Genomic DNA, 15998 nt, shown 5'->3' with positions numbered 1-15998 from the left:
ATCCTTTCTTCTTATAGTCATTTGGTAAAAGTCTTTGAATGCCCTAAGACTAAGACCCCATTTTAAGATATTTTTCTTTGGAGGGAAATGGTAGGGCTATTCATATGCTCTGAGTTTAAAAATCTAAATTGATCGTATCCTTCCTACTTGTTTATATAGTTCAATAGGCTTTGATTACTTAAAGAACACAGAAGTTTTCAGAGAAAGAAATCACAATCTTTTTAGCACAGAGAAATTAAACTAAAATTCATTTTTTTCTTTTGTAAAGCAAGAATTTTTAAATGGAGTAGAGCCTCAAAGAAATCTTCAACCTTTAGCTGAAGGCTTTCAAAGTGAGGCATATTTAGAAGTGGAAGTTCATGACTTTAAGCACTTTGAGAATGTTATTTAAGTCAGAAGCCATTAATTCAGTACTTTGAGACCTCAGAATAAAATATGACTACCAAGGTTTCTACTTTTTTTCTAAGCATTTCCATCCTATTTATTGGTATCTCTGGGAGAAAAGAAAGACATCTTTAGGCGAGATTATGTTTTTAAAGATAGCTTCTACAATAAGCTAAGTTCAAAGTTTAAACATTAATAAGTTTTTAATTGGAACACAGTGACACATATAATGAATAAAATTACATCTTCTGTATTTTTAAGATGGGATATTTCACCGAAACAAATTATTTTAACTTTGGAAATCACAACGGCCTCTTTCAATCTTCCTAGGTTGTGAATGTGATTCACTATACAAGAACAATTATTTAAAATGATGAGGCAAAGAGATCATCTAGGAATATTAATAATCTATTTCTTGGTGTTTTATTTTAATTTTTTCAATTATGTTTTAAATTCAATATTATTTTGTATTCATTTCAGGTGTACAGCATAGTGGTTAGATAATCATAGTTAAGTAAGGGTTCCCCCCATATTTCCAGTACGATATTATTAACTATATTCCCTATGTTGTGCTTTACATTCCCATGACTATTTGTACTTCTGTACTTCTCAAACCTTTCAACGTTTTCACCTAGTCCTCCAACCCCTCTCCCCTCTGGCAACCATAGGTCTATTCTCTGTATCTATGAGTCTGTTTCTGTTTTGTTTGTTTACATTGTTTTTTTAGATTCCACATATAAATGAAATCATATAGTATTTGACTGACTTATTTCATTTTCCTAATGATTGATATTATCATAAAATATTCCAAAAAAGATGGTGTAAATATATTTTAAAATATACTACCTGTACTCTAATTCCAGATATATAAGCAAAAATGATCCATTACCCAGGAGGAAAATAAAAACAATATGACAGAAAAGTTAACAAACAAAACACTTTGTATTACAATATTCAAATATGAAATAAACTATTACATATTTTAAAGATTTGTTAGAAATCATAAATTGCACCTTCTAGAAGGTAATTAAGGACAGAGATGTCTTCATTTTCAAAAGACAAAATAAAGGTTTCATTGTTCATTAGCTATGTACAATATCTGCTCTTTGGAAAATATACATTAGAGATTTAAATATCTTGGTAAAGAAACAGGTAAATGTTTTGTAGAAAGAAGATGGAGGAAAAGGATTCTTTACAAGGGAGTTCAGGGACATCTAGTGGCTATTAATAATATACTTGTTTTTTTCTTGGAAGATGAAATAATTTTATATAGTTCTACAGGCATGTTCATATTACAAATAATATAAGCTTTTCCTTGCACTTCTGAAGCTACGGTGTTTCATCCTACTGCTTTTGTTTAATGATTCCAGAAACTGAAAACAGCATTAAACTCTCAACCTTTTTAAAAATTAGTAAAATATCACTGAAATATACTTGAAAATTAAGCAAAAGTTCCACCACATAAAAGGGCGTGTATGATATAAAATACGATTCACCAAAAATTGTAAGTAGGTATTTGTCTTTTACAAGTTGTTGATGCTGCTCTAAATTAAATAGTTAAATGCACAAACCTCCAAATGGCTAAAATGCTAAATACAAGCGGTACAAACTTCCAATCTATATAAATAAAAGGCTAATATGCAAAGTGTCCCATCAGGAGTCCAACCATGAGACCGGGAGTTCGATTGCCCCTATGACGTGTGCTGACCACCAGGGGGTGGCATGGAACATGGTGGGTGACCAGTGGCAGCAGCGGGGCGCTGAGGGAACGAGGGAAGGAGGAGGCAGGGAGGTGGGGGGGGGGGGGGAACCGCACCATGGCAGCGCATAGGCGGCAAGGGAAGGAGAGGGCGGAGAGGCAGAACCTGATTGGTCCTGATCGCTGGCCTGACTTAGGGACTCTACCGTGAATGAATTTTGTGCACTGGGCCTCTAGTTATAAAATAAATAAGCCATGGAGGTGTAATGTACAGCATAGTGACTACAGTCAATAATATTACAGCCCTGGCCAGTGTGGCTCAGTTGGTTAGGTGTCGTTCTGTGCACCAAAGGGTTGCTGGTTCCATTCCCAGTCGGGGCACATGCCCATGTTGTGGGCTCAATCCCCAGTAGGGGGCATGCAGGAGGCAGTCAATTGATATTTCTGTCTCCCTCTCCCTTCCTCTGTATAAAAATCAATTTTAAAAATCTTTAAAATAATAATAATAATGTAATGCATACTTAAAAGTTGCCTAAAAGTTCTCACCACAAGAAAAAAAATTATTTCTAACTCTATATGAAGACAAATGGTAACTAGGCTTACTGTGGTGATCTTTGGCAGTGTATACAAATATCGAATTATTACATTGTACACCTGAAACTAGTGTTATATGCCCATTATAACTCAAAAAATCCTTGAAATGAGTTCTCTGCAAAACATGGTCACAGATGTACTAAGCTAGAAGGCACCTTAAAAGGCCAGGAAGCTCACTGCCAAAGCCTCAGACAATCAAAATAAAATCTCATTTTGAAATCTAATAGACAAACTATTCTACAGTGTTCTTCAATGATCTATGTCAATTATCCAAAAAACCCTGTCAAACAACTCTTCACTACATCCAAACTTAGCCCTTCATGCTATAGATTAATTTTTTTATTCTCTTCCCAGTACTTTCTACTGAATCTTATTAACATACTAGAGGCCCAGTGCACCAATTCATGCATGGGTGGGGCCCCTTGGCCTGGCCGGCGATCGGGGCGGTCTCACCTAGTCCCAATTGGGGCTGATTGGGGCCAGCCGGCTGGGGGAAGGACCGTGGGATGTTGGTTGACCACGGGAGGTTGGCTGTGGGAGTGCACTGACCACCAGGGAGCAGCTCCTGTATTGAGCATCTGCCGCCTGGTGGTCAGTGTGTCATAGTGACCGCTCAAATGGTTGTTTGGTCTTTCGGTCATTCGGTCACTTAGGCTTTTATATATAGATACACCTCTTCATATTCTTTCAAACAAGTATAGCACTTTATATTTATTCCTATTAAGTATTATGTTGTAAGATCCAACGGATCCATCATTCCAATTTCTCTAGTTCTGTTTGGATCCTGGTTTTATCCAAAGAATTTGCTAGCCCTCCCAGCATTACATAGTCCATAAACTTGACAGGAATGTTCTAATAACAATCCAAGAGAACACTCTAAATTTTTGGTAAAGTTTTAAGGAATATCTGATCTTATAAAGCATCTGCCAAAATTAGCATCTTCAATATGGCAACTCAGATTTTTTCTTTTCTTCTTATTCAACTTGAACTGAAATTCAAAGTCAAATCTTTGCACCCCTATGAAGCTTTGGCCAAGAAAACATTTATGGTAGATAGCAACTACTTAAGAAAAAAAGTTCAATATTTGGATTGTTAGTTTCTGGTTACTTTTAATTTTTAGGCTGTATAAAAGCTATTTTGTTTTAATTCAGCTTTCAAAAAACTGATGATGTCGACATTAAAAATGTGTTGCATTTATTTCAATATCATCAGAACACTGCTAAGCAGCACTAGAATTTAACAAAAACACAATTCAGATTAGAAAGTACCAGAATAAATTATAAGTAGCTAAAATAAAAATATATCTTCTACTTAAGTATACTTTGTCTCATAATAATTTTATAAAGAATCCACTTAGACAACAATTCATTCTCATTAAAAATAAATCTTTAAGTTATATACACAGTCTCAAGTATCACCTGCCTAATAACAAAGGGGAAAATGTACCTTTAAAGTGGAGAGTTGTAGCTGTCACCATATTAACCAAGTGATCAAACTTAGCATCACCAAGAGTGACAATCTGACATGATGTGCTTCATGATGTGATACAATAAGAAGTACCTATCATTTATGTAGTACTCTTGCAAAAAATGCTTAACCTAAGCCTAACAATGAGCAAAAACATAAAGTTGTAGATTAAAAGAGACTAAAAAGCCCTAGCCAGTGTTGCTCAGTTGGATGGAGTGTCATCCTGTACACGGAAGGGTCCTGAGTTTTACCCCTGGTCAGGGCACTTACCCAGGTTGCAGGTTCACATACTGAGAGGCAACTGATCAATGCTTCTCTCTCACATCTATCTCTCCCTCTCTCCCTCCCTCCCTCTCTTCTTCCCACCCTCCCTATCTCTCTCTATCCCTCCATCCCTCCCTCTTCCTCTCCCTAAAATTGATAAAAACATAATAATATATCCTCTGGTAAGGAGAGAGAGAGAGAGAGAGAGAGAGAGAGAGAGAGAGAGAGAGAGACTAAAGCAGTGGTTCTCAACCTTTCTAATGCCGCGACCCTTTAATACAGTTCCTGATGTTGTGGTGACCCCAACCATAAAATTATTTTCATTGCTACTTCATAACTGTAAATTTTGCTACTGTTAATGAATCGTAATGTAAATATCTGTGTTTTCTGATGATCTTAGGCTCTACAGCAGCGGTTATCAACCTGTGGGTCACGACCCACAGGTTGAGAACCGCTAGCAGGGTCGCCTAAGACCATCGTAAAACACAGATATTTACATTACAATTCATTAACAGTAGCAAAATTACTTATGAAGTAGCAACGAAAATAATTTTATGGTTGGGGGTCACCACAACATGAGGAACTGTATTAAAGGGTTGCGGCATTAGAAAGGTTGAGAACCACTGGACTAAAGAGACTAAAGAGACTCAACAGCCAAATTTAATGTTTGAATTTTGACTGGATCATCAAGTTTAAACAACAGCTATGAAAGACACTTGTAGGACAATTGGAAATTTTGTACATGCACTCTATAATGGATAACATTATTGAATCAATGTTAACATTTTCAGGTAGGATCAAGATATTGTGGTTATGTAGGAAAATGTTCTTATTTTTAGATAAATGCTGAGGTATTTAGAAGTGAGCATTAATGATGTGTGCAAGTTACTTTCAAATGTTCGGAAGTATAAATATGTATATTTATAAATATAAAATAAAGATATGTATTTCTGAATGCAAACTATAGATTATATATATATGTATAAGTATATACACGCATATATGGGTGGGGGAGAAAGTCAATGTGTTAAATGTTAGCAATTAGAGAATCTAAGTGAATAATATAGAATATTTGAAATTTTCAAAATAAAAGTTAAAAGAAGAAAGGAATACATACCATGGCAGTTCTAGACTTGATAAACCAGTCAAATCTAAACTGAGGAGCATTCCGTACACACTGTCTTAATTCTTCATAAACATTTTCTCTATCAAAGCCCATTTTGTGTAACATACAAATCAAGAATCTATCTTCTTCCTCAGTATAGTTCTTTCCTTTGCTGGTTCCATACTGAATACGTAACTGATGAAATGGAGCCTTGTATCTTGCAATCTGTGGATTTAAACAAATTAGTGTTTTAACTATATGTGCAATAATAAGTCAAAGCTAGTAACCATATCAATTAAAATAATCCTATATAATAAAACCCTAATATGCAAATCTACCGAATGGCAGAACAACCAGTCACTATGACACTGACCACAAGGGGGGCAACTGGTGGTGGTGATTGGGGGGCAGGGCCGGCTAGCAGGCATCACCAGGCCACCAGCCAAGGTGGGTGCCAGCAGGGGCCCTGCCCACCGGTCACCCCACAGATGGTCCTGATCGCTGGCCAGGCCTAGGGACCCTACCCTATATATTGGGAACAGTCTCTTAGATTTAAAAATTAAAACCTGGCAAGGCTACTCTGACACTGAAAAAACAGGATGATGCAGCAATGACATGCTTGGACTCTGGCTTGCACATTTTGTGGTCAGCTCTGATTCTGACACTTACAACTGTGTGACAAAGCCAATTAACTTCTCTCTGATTCAGTTTTTCCACCCATAAGATGGGGAAAATGGTACTACTGCCTCAGAAGGATCATGTTATGTACTACTTTTTATAATCAGGGCAAAAAAATGTAGCTGCCCATACAACAGCAAGATGTCTTTCACCTGTATGAAAAGTATGGTCACTGGTGCATGCAGCGTCCCTGATTGTGAGAGGGATGTCTGATGGCTGGTTTAGGCCCAACATCCCCCAAGGGGTCCCGGACCATGAGAGGGTGCAGGCCAGGCTGAGGAACGCCCCTCCCCCCCGCCCTGCAGTGCATGAATTTTGTGCACTGGGCCTCTAGTCTAATAATAATTTTACAATTATGAAATATAGTACTTTGGCATCCAGAGCTTTCTTGATACTGATCCTCCGTTGAATTCTTGCTTCACCACGTTCAATTTGAGCCATAATTTTCTCAATGTCCTGTAATTCATTGCAACGTTCCCAAAATACAGCTGAAAGACAGAATTACTACTTTAGAATACTATCATCTTAAAAAACTAAATCCACAAAATTGTACAATGAAGAATTAACAGAAAAGGACACAGTAAAATGATGTTTAAAATTAAGATTCAGATCCATCTGTATATGTTAAATTATTAAATACAAATGGCATTTTTATTATCCATCCCAAATGACAGGATTTCAAGATACTACTGATACTGATTTATGCTATGCTTTTATTCCAACATGATACAGAGGGGATCAAATACATAAAGTGAAACAGGAGAGAGGGTGACCATATAATTTAGAGAGCATTGCTTCTTAACAAGCAAAAAAAAAAAAAAAGGGGAAAACATTATCAACAGATTATTCAAACTTCCTATGAAGCAGCAATTTCTACTGAAACCATTGCTTCGCCTTTGGAAGCACTCACTGTTCTTATTTTCAGTGACCTGTAGCTTATTTTTTAAACTTACTTGGAATAGCCTTTTCTCTAAAAAACAAAACAAAACACCAAGTCACCCTAATTTTATATGAGCTAAATAATCTGGCTGCATTAATGTAACTTCAGTGAAAAGCTTTTTTTAATGACATACTCTCAAATTTTTCATTTTTAGAGCCTATAAGAAGGAATGTTACCCTAATCAGTGTGGCTCAGTTGGTTGGAGAGTCATCCCATACACTGAAAGGTGGTGAATTTGATTCCTGGTCAGGTCACATACCCACGTTGCGGTTAGATCCCTAGTCAGAGTACATATGGTAGGCAGCTAATCGATGTTTCTCTCTCACATAGATGTTTCTCTCTCTCTCTCTCCCTCTCCCTTCTTCTCACTCTAAAAATCAATAAAAACATATACTCAGGTGAGGATTTTTTTAAAAAGAAAAATTTTAGCACTCTAATTTGTATAAGCACCTGCATTCATTTATTCATTCTTTCACTTATTCATTCAACACATGTTTAAATGCCTGCTATGTATAAGATACTCATTAACAGCCAACTGTAGGTATTTCTTCTCTTATTGTAACCAACTACATAAACCATTCCAATTTCCCCAACTTCTGATAGAGCCCCAATTAAACCATCCTGAGCTAGTCATGCCACCAGGCCTGGTGTCAAATTTGAGGGAACATCTGACATGTTATCTTTTTGAATCACTTGTTTTCTTGCAAAATTAGGGTGACTTGGTGTTTTGTTTTGTTTTTTAGAGAAAAGGCTATTCCAAGTAAGTTTTAAAAATAAGCTACAGGTCACTGAAAATAAAATCAGTGAGTGCTTCATATACACTGATGCTATTTTGAAGAAAATTCTACTTCAGAATATCACTCTGCACATATCCTTTTACACTCTTTTATTCAACTCTTGCTGCTAAAATGTCTCTCTCATCTTTTTTACTCCCTCTAAGCCCCCAAGTGCTCTAAACTTATGTGGTAAAGCTTAAGAGTAATAGAAGTGTTATGCCAGTATCAAGGAAAATAGGAAGTTCATAAACTTGATTTATACTATATGAAATAAAAACTCAATATAATCAACCTCTAAAGTCCCTGGTAATCATCAGAAGACCCTTTCATATTTCCAAAGGGGGGAAAAAAGTATTCTCTAATTAAATCTGGACTTCTTCAAACACTGACACTATAGATACCTTAAGAGCTGGTCCTAGCTTATATTAATCCTTGACATATTTCTTAGTATTATAATGTCTCCTCCCTACAGAATTTGAGTTGTTAAGCTAAGTAGGATTTGAGGGACTAGCATAGAAACCTCAGACTACTTTGTAACATTGTTTTTATGGGGTAAGTGTGCTGGATTCTAAACAGCTAATATTCAGACTATGAGAGCCCAACCTATTTGAAAGTCAGAAACTTCCTATTCTACATATAGAAAATTTCCTAGACATAATTGCCTATATTTGATAAGAGTTTTTTTAGAAGCTGGAGGTTGAATACACTGTGGCATGGGAATTGTATTAAGTCCATGTGCTTCAGCAGCTAACCTAGTTCTGGTCAATACCAAAGACACAGCTAAGTAAGAGAGGGACATGATTCTAGGATCAATCAACAGATTTATTCAAGCAGTCTTTTTAGATCTATTCCAGCTTTTCTGGAATTAATGGAACCCACAAGACCTGCCTGGAGTTCACTGGAATCCTGACAGTGTCTGAGGACCTAAAAGGGCCTAATAGGAATTCTCTACTTCAAGGATGACATAGAAAGACAATAATTCAATTTGCTGAACCTGAAATCTCAAACTTTACCCAGAAGGAGGGGTGGAGGGGGACAATGGGGGTTAAGGACACATATGTAATACCTTAATCAATAAATAAAAGAAAAAAAACTTTACCCAGAAGAGAACCAAATTCCAGAGGTGGGAAAGTGGGAAACATTTTCTCAATGCGCATCCAATAGCCCTTTTTTTTCATTAGGGCTTTACTTAGCTCCACTAGCTAACTACTAGGGACAACAGCAGTTACTTTGTTTTGATAACTCTTAAAATCTTTTTGTAGAAATAGAATTATATTTTACTAGAGGCCCGGTGCATGAAATTCATGCACTGGGGCATGTCCCCTCAGCCCAGCCTGTACCCTCTCCAATCTGGGACCCCTTGGGGGATGCCCAACTACTGGACATCCCTCTCACAATCTGGGACTGCTGGCTCATAACCACTCACCTGCCTGCCTGCCGGATCGCCCCTAACCGCTTCTGCCTGCCAGCCTGATCACCCCTAACTGCTCCCCTGCCGGCCTGATTGACACCTAATTGCTCCCCTGCCAGCCTGATCGCCTCCAACTGCCCTCCCCTGCCAGCCCAATGGCCCCCAACTGCCTTCCCCTGCAGGCCTGGTCACCCCCAACTGCCCTCCCCTGCCAGCCCGATGGCTCCCAACTGCTGTCCCTGCCCCCAACTGCCCTCCCCTGCAGGCCTGGTTGCCCCCAACTGCCCTCCCCTGACAGCCTGGTCACCCCCAATTGCCCTCCCCTGTCGGCCTGGTTGCCTCCAACTGCCCTCCCCTACCAGCCTGATCTTGCCCCCAACTGCCCTTGACCTGATCTTGCCCCCAACTGCCCTCCCCTGCTGGCCTGATCTCGCCCCCAACTGCCCTCCCCTGCCATCTATCTTGTGGTGGCCATCTTGTGATGATGTGGGGGCAGCCATCTTTGTGATGATGTGGGGGTGGCCATCTTGTGACGACATGGCCATCTTGTGATGACGTGAGGGCGCCACGCGAGGGCGTGAGGGCCACCTAGGCTTTTATTAGTATATATATTCTCACCTGTACTTTATTCATAAAAGTTTAAAAGATTTCTTGACAATGGCACAATTACAGTGACACTAATGAAATGAATAAGATTACAATTAAACATCATGTTTGAAGTTATATACAAACCTGAATACTCCATGACCTCCTCAGGGGATTTGCCCTCCACCTCTCGAGCTATATTATCAATGTCATCTCTTCCATACTTCTCATTAGCTTTAACAAATTGGTTAAAATCACGCTTAGTCCAGTTTGTGAATCCCTATGAACAAAAAAATTAAGCATTATCAATCAAGGTTAAATTAACAAATCCATTTATTGTTCTATTTTCTTCTATACAATGATACATTGAAACAGTTTAAAAGATTGAAAATATTTCTCCTCATAAAATCCTATGTGTTTTATGTTGGAATCAAAAATTGAATGAGTGTTATTTATAAAAATAACTGCTTTTCTATCATGAAGAGAATGTACTTCTCTCCAAGTACTAAAAACTGATTTATAGTTTCAAGATATTATATAATTTTTAATCCTATATTTTATACATGCCCTTGCCTTTGGGGTAAAGTTCATAAAATGTTCTCTACAACCAAGGCCCATAAGTTTGGTACCTATATTTTCCTCTATGTAATTTATTGTTTTGGGTCTTATGTTTAGGTCTTTGATCCAATTTGAACTAATTTTTGTACATGGGGACAAACTGTAGTCCAGTTTCATTCGCTTGCATATGACTTTACAGTTTTCTAAGCACTATTTATTGAAGAGACTGTCTTTACTCCATTGTGTTTCTGGTTCCGTAGTCAAAAATGATCTGTCCATACATATGTGGTTTTATAGCTGGGCTCTCTATTCTGAGGAGCTATTAGCTTTTAAGTATGCAATGATTACCTTTAAAAGTTTCAAAAATCTCTCATCATTGTACTAAAGTTCTTTCCAAGAAAGGCTAAAAAGAATTTGAGAATTATGAAATTATTCCATAAATAAAATATTAGTAAAGTATAATTTCAGAGGACAGTTTGCATCAGTCAATAAAATAAATTAAAAATTTTAAGAATATGTTAGTAATTATTGTCTCAGGACTCATAGTGAATTAAATGACCTAATTATAATTAATAAAATACATTTCTTCTTTCTAACAATTGAAACCTACATTTTATATTTATGTATTTCCTGGTATTTCCATAAGATTGTATTTTGTGAAAGAGATAAAAAAAATTGGGATATTTGGTCTAAACACTTACAAAGTAGTCCTAAGTTTTGTTAATGTATCCAGTCAAGGTACTAGGCCTATACAACAAAAAATAAGTAATCTATATTTTCTTTTTTTCTATTAGTTGACTAGAAGTATTTCAGTCACTTAAAATATTTTACTTGTGTGAGAAGTTTTTCCTTTTCTTCATTCTCCTCTGCTGTAAGAGGTTCAGCTCCATCTATCTTTTTTTGCTCCTCTCTTTGAGCCACAGCTGGATTTGGGATATCAGAATTTCTTGGGACCTATAAATTCAAAATATGAGTTATGAGTAAACTGTTGAGAAAAAGTAATTAGAATACACACACACACACACACACACACACACACACACACACACACATCAGTCTTTAGTAAACAATATAAAGTCATACAGTCATACCAGAATGACATATGATCCTCTCCACATTCCTACTGCCACATTACCAAAATAAAAACCTTAAATGTGCCACATGGTACTTTATTTTTTATTGAATTTATTGGGATGACATTGGTTAATAAAACCATATAGATTTCAAGTGTACAACTCAATAAAACATCATCTGCACACTGCATAGTGCGCTCACCATCCAAAGTCATCAAAGTCAAGTCTCTTTTTGTCCCCATTTATCCCTCCTTTGCCCACTTCTACCTCCCCACACTTCCCTTTCCCTCTGGCTATCACCATACTGCTGGCCATGTGTGTGCGTGTGTGTGTGTGTATAAATTTTTTTGCTTAATATACACTGAGTGGCCAGATTATTATGATCTCTGAACACATAATAATCTGGCCACTCAGTGTATATCCTATATAATAAAAGGCTAATATGCAAATTTTCCCCTCGACCAGGAGTTCGACCAGCAGGCAGGCTGGCCAACCGCCCATGTCCCCTCTCCCTGGCCAGGCTGGCCGGACCCCACCCATGCATGAATTCATGCACCAGGCCTCTAATATATATATGTACACACACACACACACACACACACACATACACACACACTGAATGGCCAGATTATTATGCATTCAGAGATCATAATAATCTGGCCACTCAGTGTATATACATACACATTTTTTTGCTTAATCCCTTCACCATTTTTACACACAGCTTTCTAATTCCCCTCCCCTCTGACAGCTATCATTCTGTTTTATGTATCTGTGCTTCTGTTTCTATTTTGTTTATTAAATTATTTTGTTGATTACAATAACCAAGATCTGGAAACAGCCCGAGTGTCTATTAGTAGATGACTAGATAAAAAAGCTGTGGTACATTTACACAATGGAATACTACTCGGCCGTAAAAATGACAAAAATCTTACCTTTTGCACAGTATGGATAGACATGGAAATTATTATGCTAAGTGAAATAAGCCAGTCAGAGAAAGACAAATACCATATGATCTCACTTATATGTGGAGTCTAATCAACAAAACAGTTAAACCAACAAAATATAAACAGAACCACATGGTATTTTAGAGTTAAAACCCATTGCTAAATGCCACATTATATTCTAGATTTGGTTATACAATGGAACGAAATATATTGTAATACAATGATAAAAACAATAATGTAATTATCCCCAATACCAACATTATACAATAAAATCTCAAGCCCAGAAGAAACAGTTTGGCAGTACAAAAAGAGCCCATATTCATCCAGCAATATAGACAGTGGTAGAGAAATGGCAATGCACCTGAAGATTGTATCCAACATGTTGATCAAGTCATCATGCAAAGGGAAAGTAGTGTTTTTATTGCCTGACAGGGTATGAAAAGGGAGAGTATCTTCACATAAAATGCAAAATGTCTAGAAATGACAAAATAATGGTGGAAAAAGATTATATATAGGGTGGGGCAAAAGTTGTGAGTATGTGAAACAGTTTATTCTTGGATTATAATGTATTAATTACTGCATTATTTTCCATCCAAACAACTGTAAACCTACTTTTGCCTCACCCTGTATATAAGAGGGTAGGTGTAGTGGAGCACACAAACACCTGTGATGGGACCCTCAGTCAAGGGAAAAAGACTCTAGTAGCAGTAACTAACAAATTATTAATTGTGTTCTATGTACAGAGTTGTAAATACACTTACAACTAAGGAGAAGAAACACCAATGTGAGAGAAACATTGATTGGCTGCCTCTTGCACATCCCCTACTGAACATCGAGCCCAGAACCCAAGCATGTGCCATGACCTGGAATCAAACTATGACTTTTGGTTCATGGGAAGATGTTCATCCAACTGAGCCACACTGGCCGGGCTTGGCTTCAAATTTTAATTAAGAAAAACCTCTTTAATCGTAAGATATTTCTCTATCAAATACCTTCAAATTTTCTATGTCCAACAAACCATATTTTAACCAAATAAAATATTTCATAAATGTCTAATTTTATGACAGAAAATGGAAAATACCCATACAAAATAAACTCTTTATTCCTATGCAGATTACCCCAATACTAAAACTTCCCCCCCCCTGAACTTTAATAGGAACAAAATCAGAATATTATATCATACCATTAGATTTTAGGATCCACTGCAGACTGCTTCTTCCATAAACACCAGTCATATTTTAATACAGCAATGCCTTCATCAATATCACATTTACTATTTTAATTTTAGAAATTATTCAAATACATAGTTGCTAATTTTTTTAGAATTAGAAATGACTCAACATTCCTAAATTCCATTATGTCCTCCTATCAAAAAAATATCCTTTTTAATATTCATTTAAAAAAGGTATTCATTTTTTACTTCATGAGGTTCTTGTCAGCACTAAGCTTCCTGCAGTTATTTAAAACTGCTATATAATAATTAAGTAGGAAAATTACAGACTAATAGTACCAACCAGATACCTCAAAGGTCTCAAGTACTCACACTGTGATTCTTACTGATGGCTCCCAGCAACACTTGATAGCCACAATATACAAAAGTTATCTTTCAAAAGGAAGCATCTCTATTACTATATGGATTTCTAGTCAGACCCTAAGGAATTTGCACTTAAGAGCTGTGTTCCATGGAGAAGTGAAAAACATTTTTTTTTGGCCTTGTTTCTTGGAAGGAGTTTTAGCAAGCATTTCATAGAAATATGAAATACTGAATTAAATGTGACAGCACACAAAATGAAAGCAGTAACCTGAAATCAGCTCACTGCATCTTAGTTCTACCACTGCAAAACAGGTGGCCCACGCTACCAAAACTCACAAAGATTATGGAACTTCCTCCATTTGTCAAATGTTCATATCCATCCCTAAAGATTTTTTTATTGAGGATACATGTTAGAAAGCTCTATAGCTTTTTTCAGCTTCAAATATAACAAAACTCTTTCACTCCATGTCTTAGATTTCAATAGAATTTCTAAATACTCTGGATTTTTTATTCTGCAATTGAAATTTCAATTAAGTCCTCTCTGTAAAGAGTTTAGTGAACAAGTTATTAAATGCATTAAGTAACTCTTTTAAGTTGCAAGAGCAATTAAGCTTCTGAATATGTCTAACTTGTAACAAGGTCAAAGCTTAGACAGCAGGGGGAATTGGTACTCATGCACTGCTATCTACCAAGTGGTTAGGGCAAAGCAAACCTGTATTTCATCCAGCCTCCAATCAAACAAAACTCTCACTACAGATCTTATCAGCAATATTGCTGTGACCTTATTGGTCACAGAATATGGGGGAAGGGTGGGAGAAAAAAAATAGAAAATAAAAATTCAAATAAGCAGGCCCTCAAGAAAAATACTCTTTCCCAACTGCTTCAAAACTATTGAGCCCCTTGCCTGGCCAGCATGGCTCAGTGTTTGAGCATCGAGCTATGAATCAGGAGGTCACAGTTCGATTCTCGGTCAAGGCACCTGCCCGGGTTGTGGGCTCAAGAGGCAACCGATCGATGATTCTCTCTCATCTTTGATGTTTCTATCTCTCCTTGTCCCTCTCCCTTACTCTCTGAAATCAATAAAAATATATATTAAAAAAAACAATTATTGAGCCCCTCAGCCCTACCCCAAATCACTACAAAATAAGACTATGAGGGACTCAAAATGGACAAAACAGTACTGTGCACCACAGTGGCCCCAGCTATAGACCACACCTCTCTCCCTTGGGCTAGCAATCATTTAAGCAGAAAGGGGGTGGAAGGAGTCCTCTTTTGAGAACCTAACTTGTGTAGAGAATACCATGTACCTGTGCTATAGCAGTTCTTTTCATCTGAGAATAAACTATTGTTCTATTCATTTGTGCCTCTGTTGAGTTTTCTGGAGATATGAAGGGGGAATCAATGCTGGATATTCTTGAGAAAATAGGTCTAACAGTTATCAGTATCACACTGTCCTTGAAAGGAAACATTTGCAGGTAATTAACATGCCATGCTCTTCTGTCTGTACTCTGAACTCAAACATGAAACCCACCCAATTAAGTCACCCAACTTAACTCAGGTCCGTAGTTTCTGGTAAAAAATTTTAAAAGGCTCAGAAAGAACCAACATCCAGAATGAATTCTTATTTGTCATAAATCCTCAGCTACAGATGCATACAAAGGATCAAGGCAAGTCTAAAAACAATACAGAAGCAATTCAGGATGAATTTTACCCTGTTTCAAATGTCTTCAGGGAGGACAAGCTAAAGGTAGAGTGGTATGGGATCATTCCCCTTCCTCCTCCTCCAACTCCACCACCACCACCACTGCAGCCGCTACACTCCAAGACACCACCATCTTCTCTTATCGTCACACTTCAAATGCCCCCTGGCTGATTTCTTAGAGAAACTCATCATCCTCTGTGTAGCAGCCAGAGTGATCTTTTAAAAGTGTAAATCTGATCATACTCTACCACTTACTTATATGTTGTTTGATTTTTAACAAATTA

The 15998-nt window shown here is 37.2% G+C and overlaps 1 protein-coding gene across 5 annotated transcripts in view; it reads right to left on the bottom strand.

Moving 5' to 3' along the window:
• SMARCA1 (SNF2 related chromatin remodeling ATPase 1) overlaps positions 1-15998 on the bottom strand; it is an 85954-nt gene that overhangs the window by 13163 nt on the left and 56793 nt on the right. For all 5 annotated transcript variants that reach the window (XM_079764817.1, XM_079764818.1, XM_079764815.1 and 2 more), the window contains 4 exons: positions 11293-11415; positions 10051-10183; positions 6561-6679; positions 5526-5738 (listed from right to left, as the gene is read on the bottom strand). In XM_079764817.1, coding sequence (XP_079620943.1) covers positions 5526-5738; positions 6561-6679; positions 10051-10183; positions 11293-11415 — 588 coding nt within the window. The remainder of the gene's footprint in view (positions 1-5525; positions 5739-6560; positions 6680-10050; positions 10184-11292; positions 11416-15998) is intronic.

Source organism: Cnephaeus nilssonii, assembly GCF_951640355.1.
Source record: "Cnephaeus nilssonii genome assembly, chromosome: X".
In the NCBI taxonomy this organism is placed as follows: Eukaryota; Metazoa; Chordata; class Mammalia; order Chiroptera; family Vespertilionidae; genus Cnephaeus; species Cnephaeus nilssonii.
The sequence above is the reverse complement of the archived record's forward strand: the minus strand, read 5'-3'. Positions and strand labels throughout refer to the sequence as shown.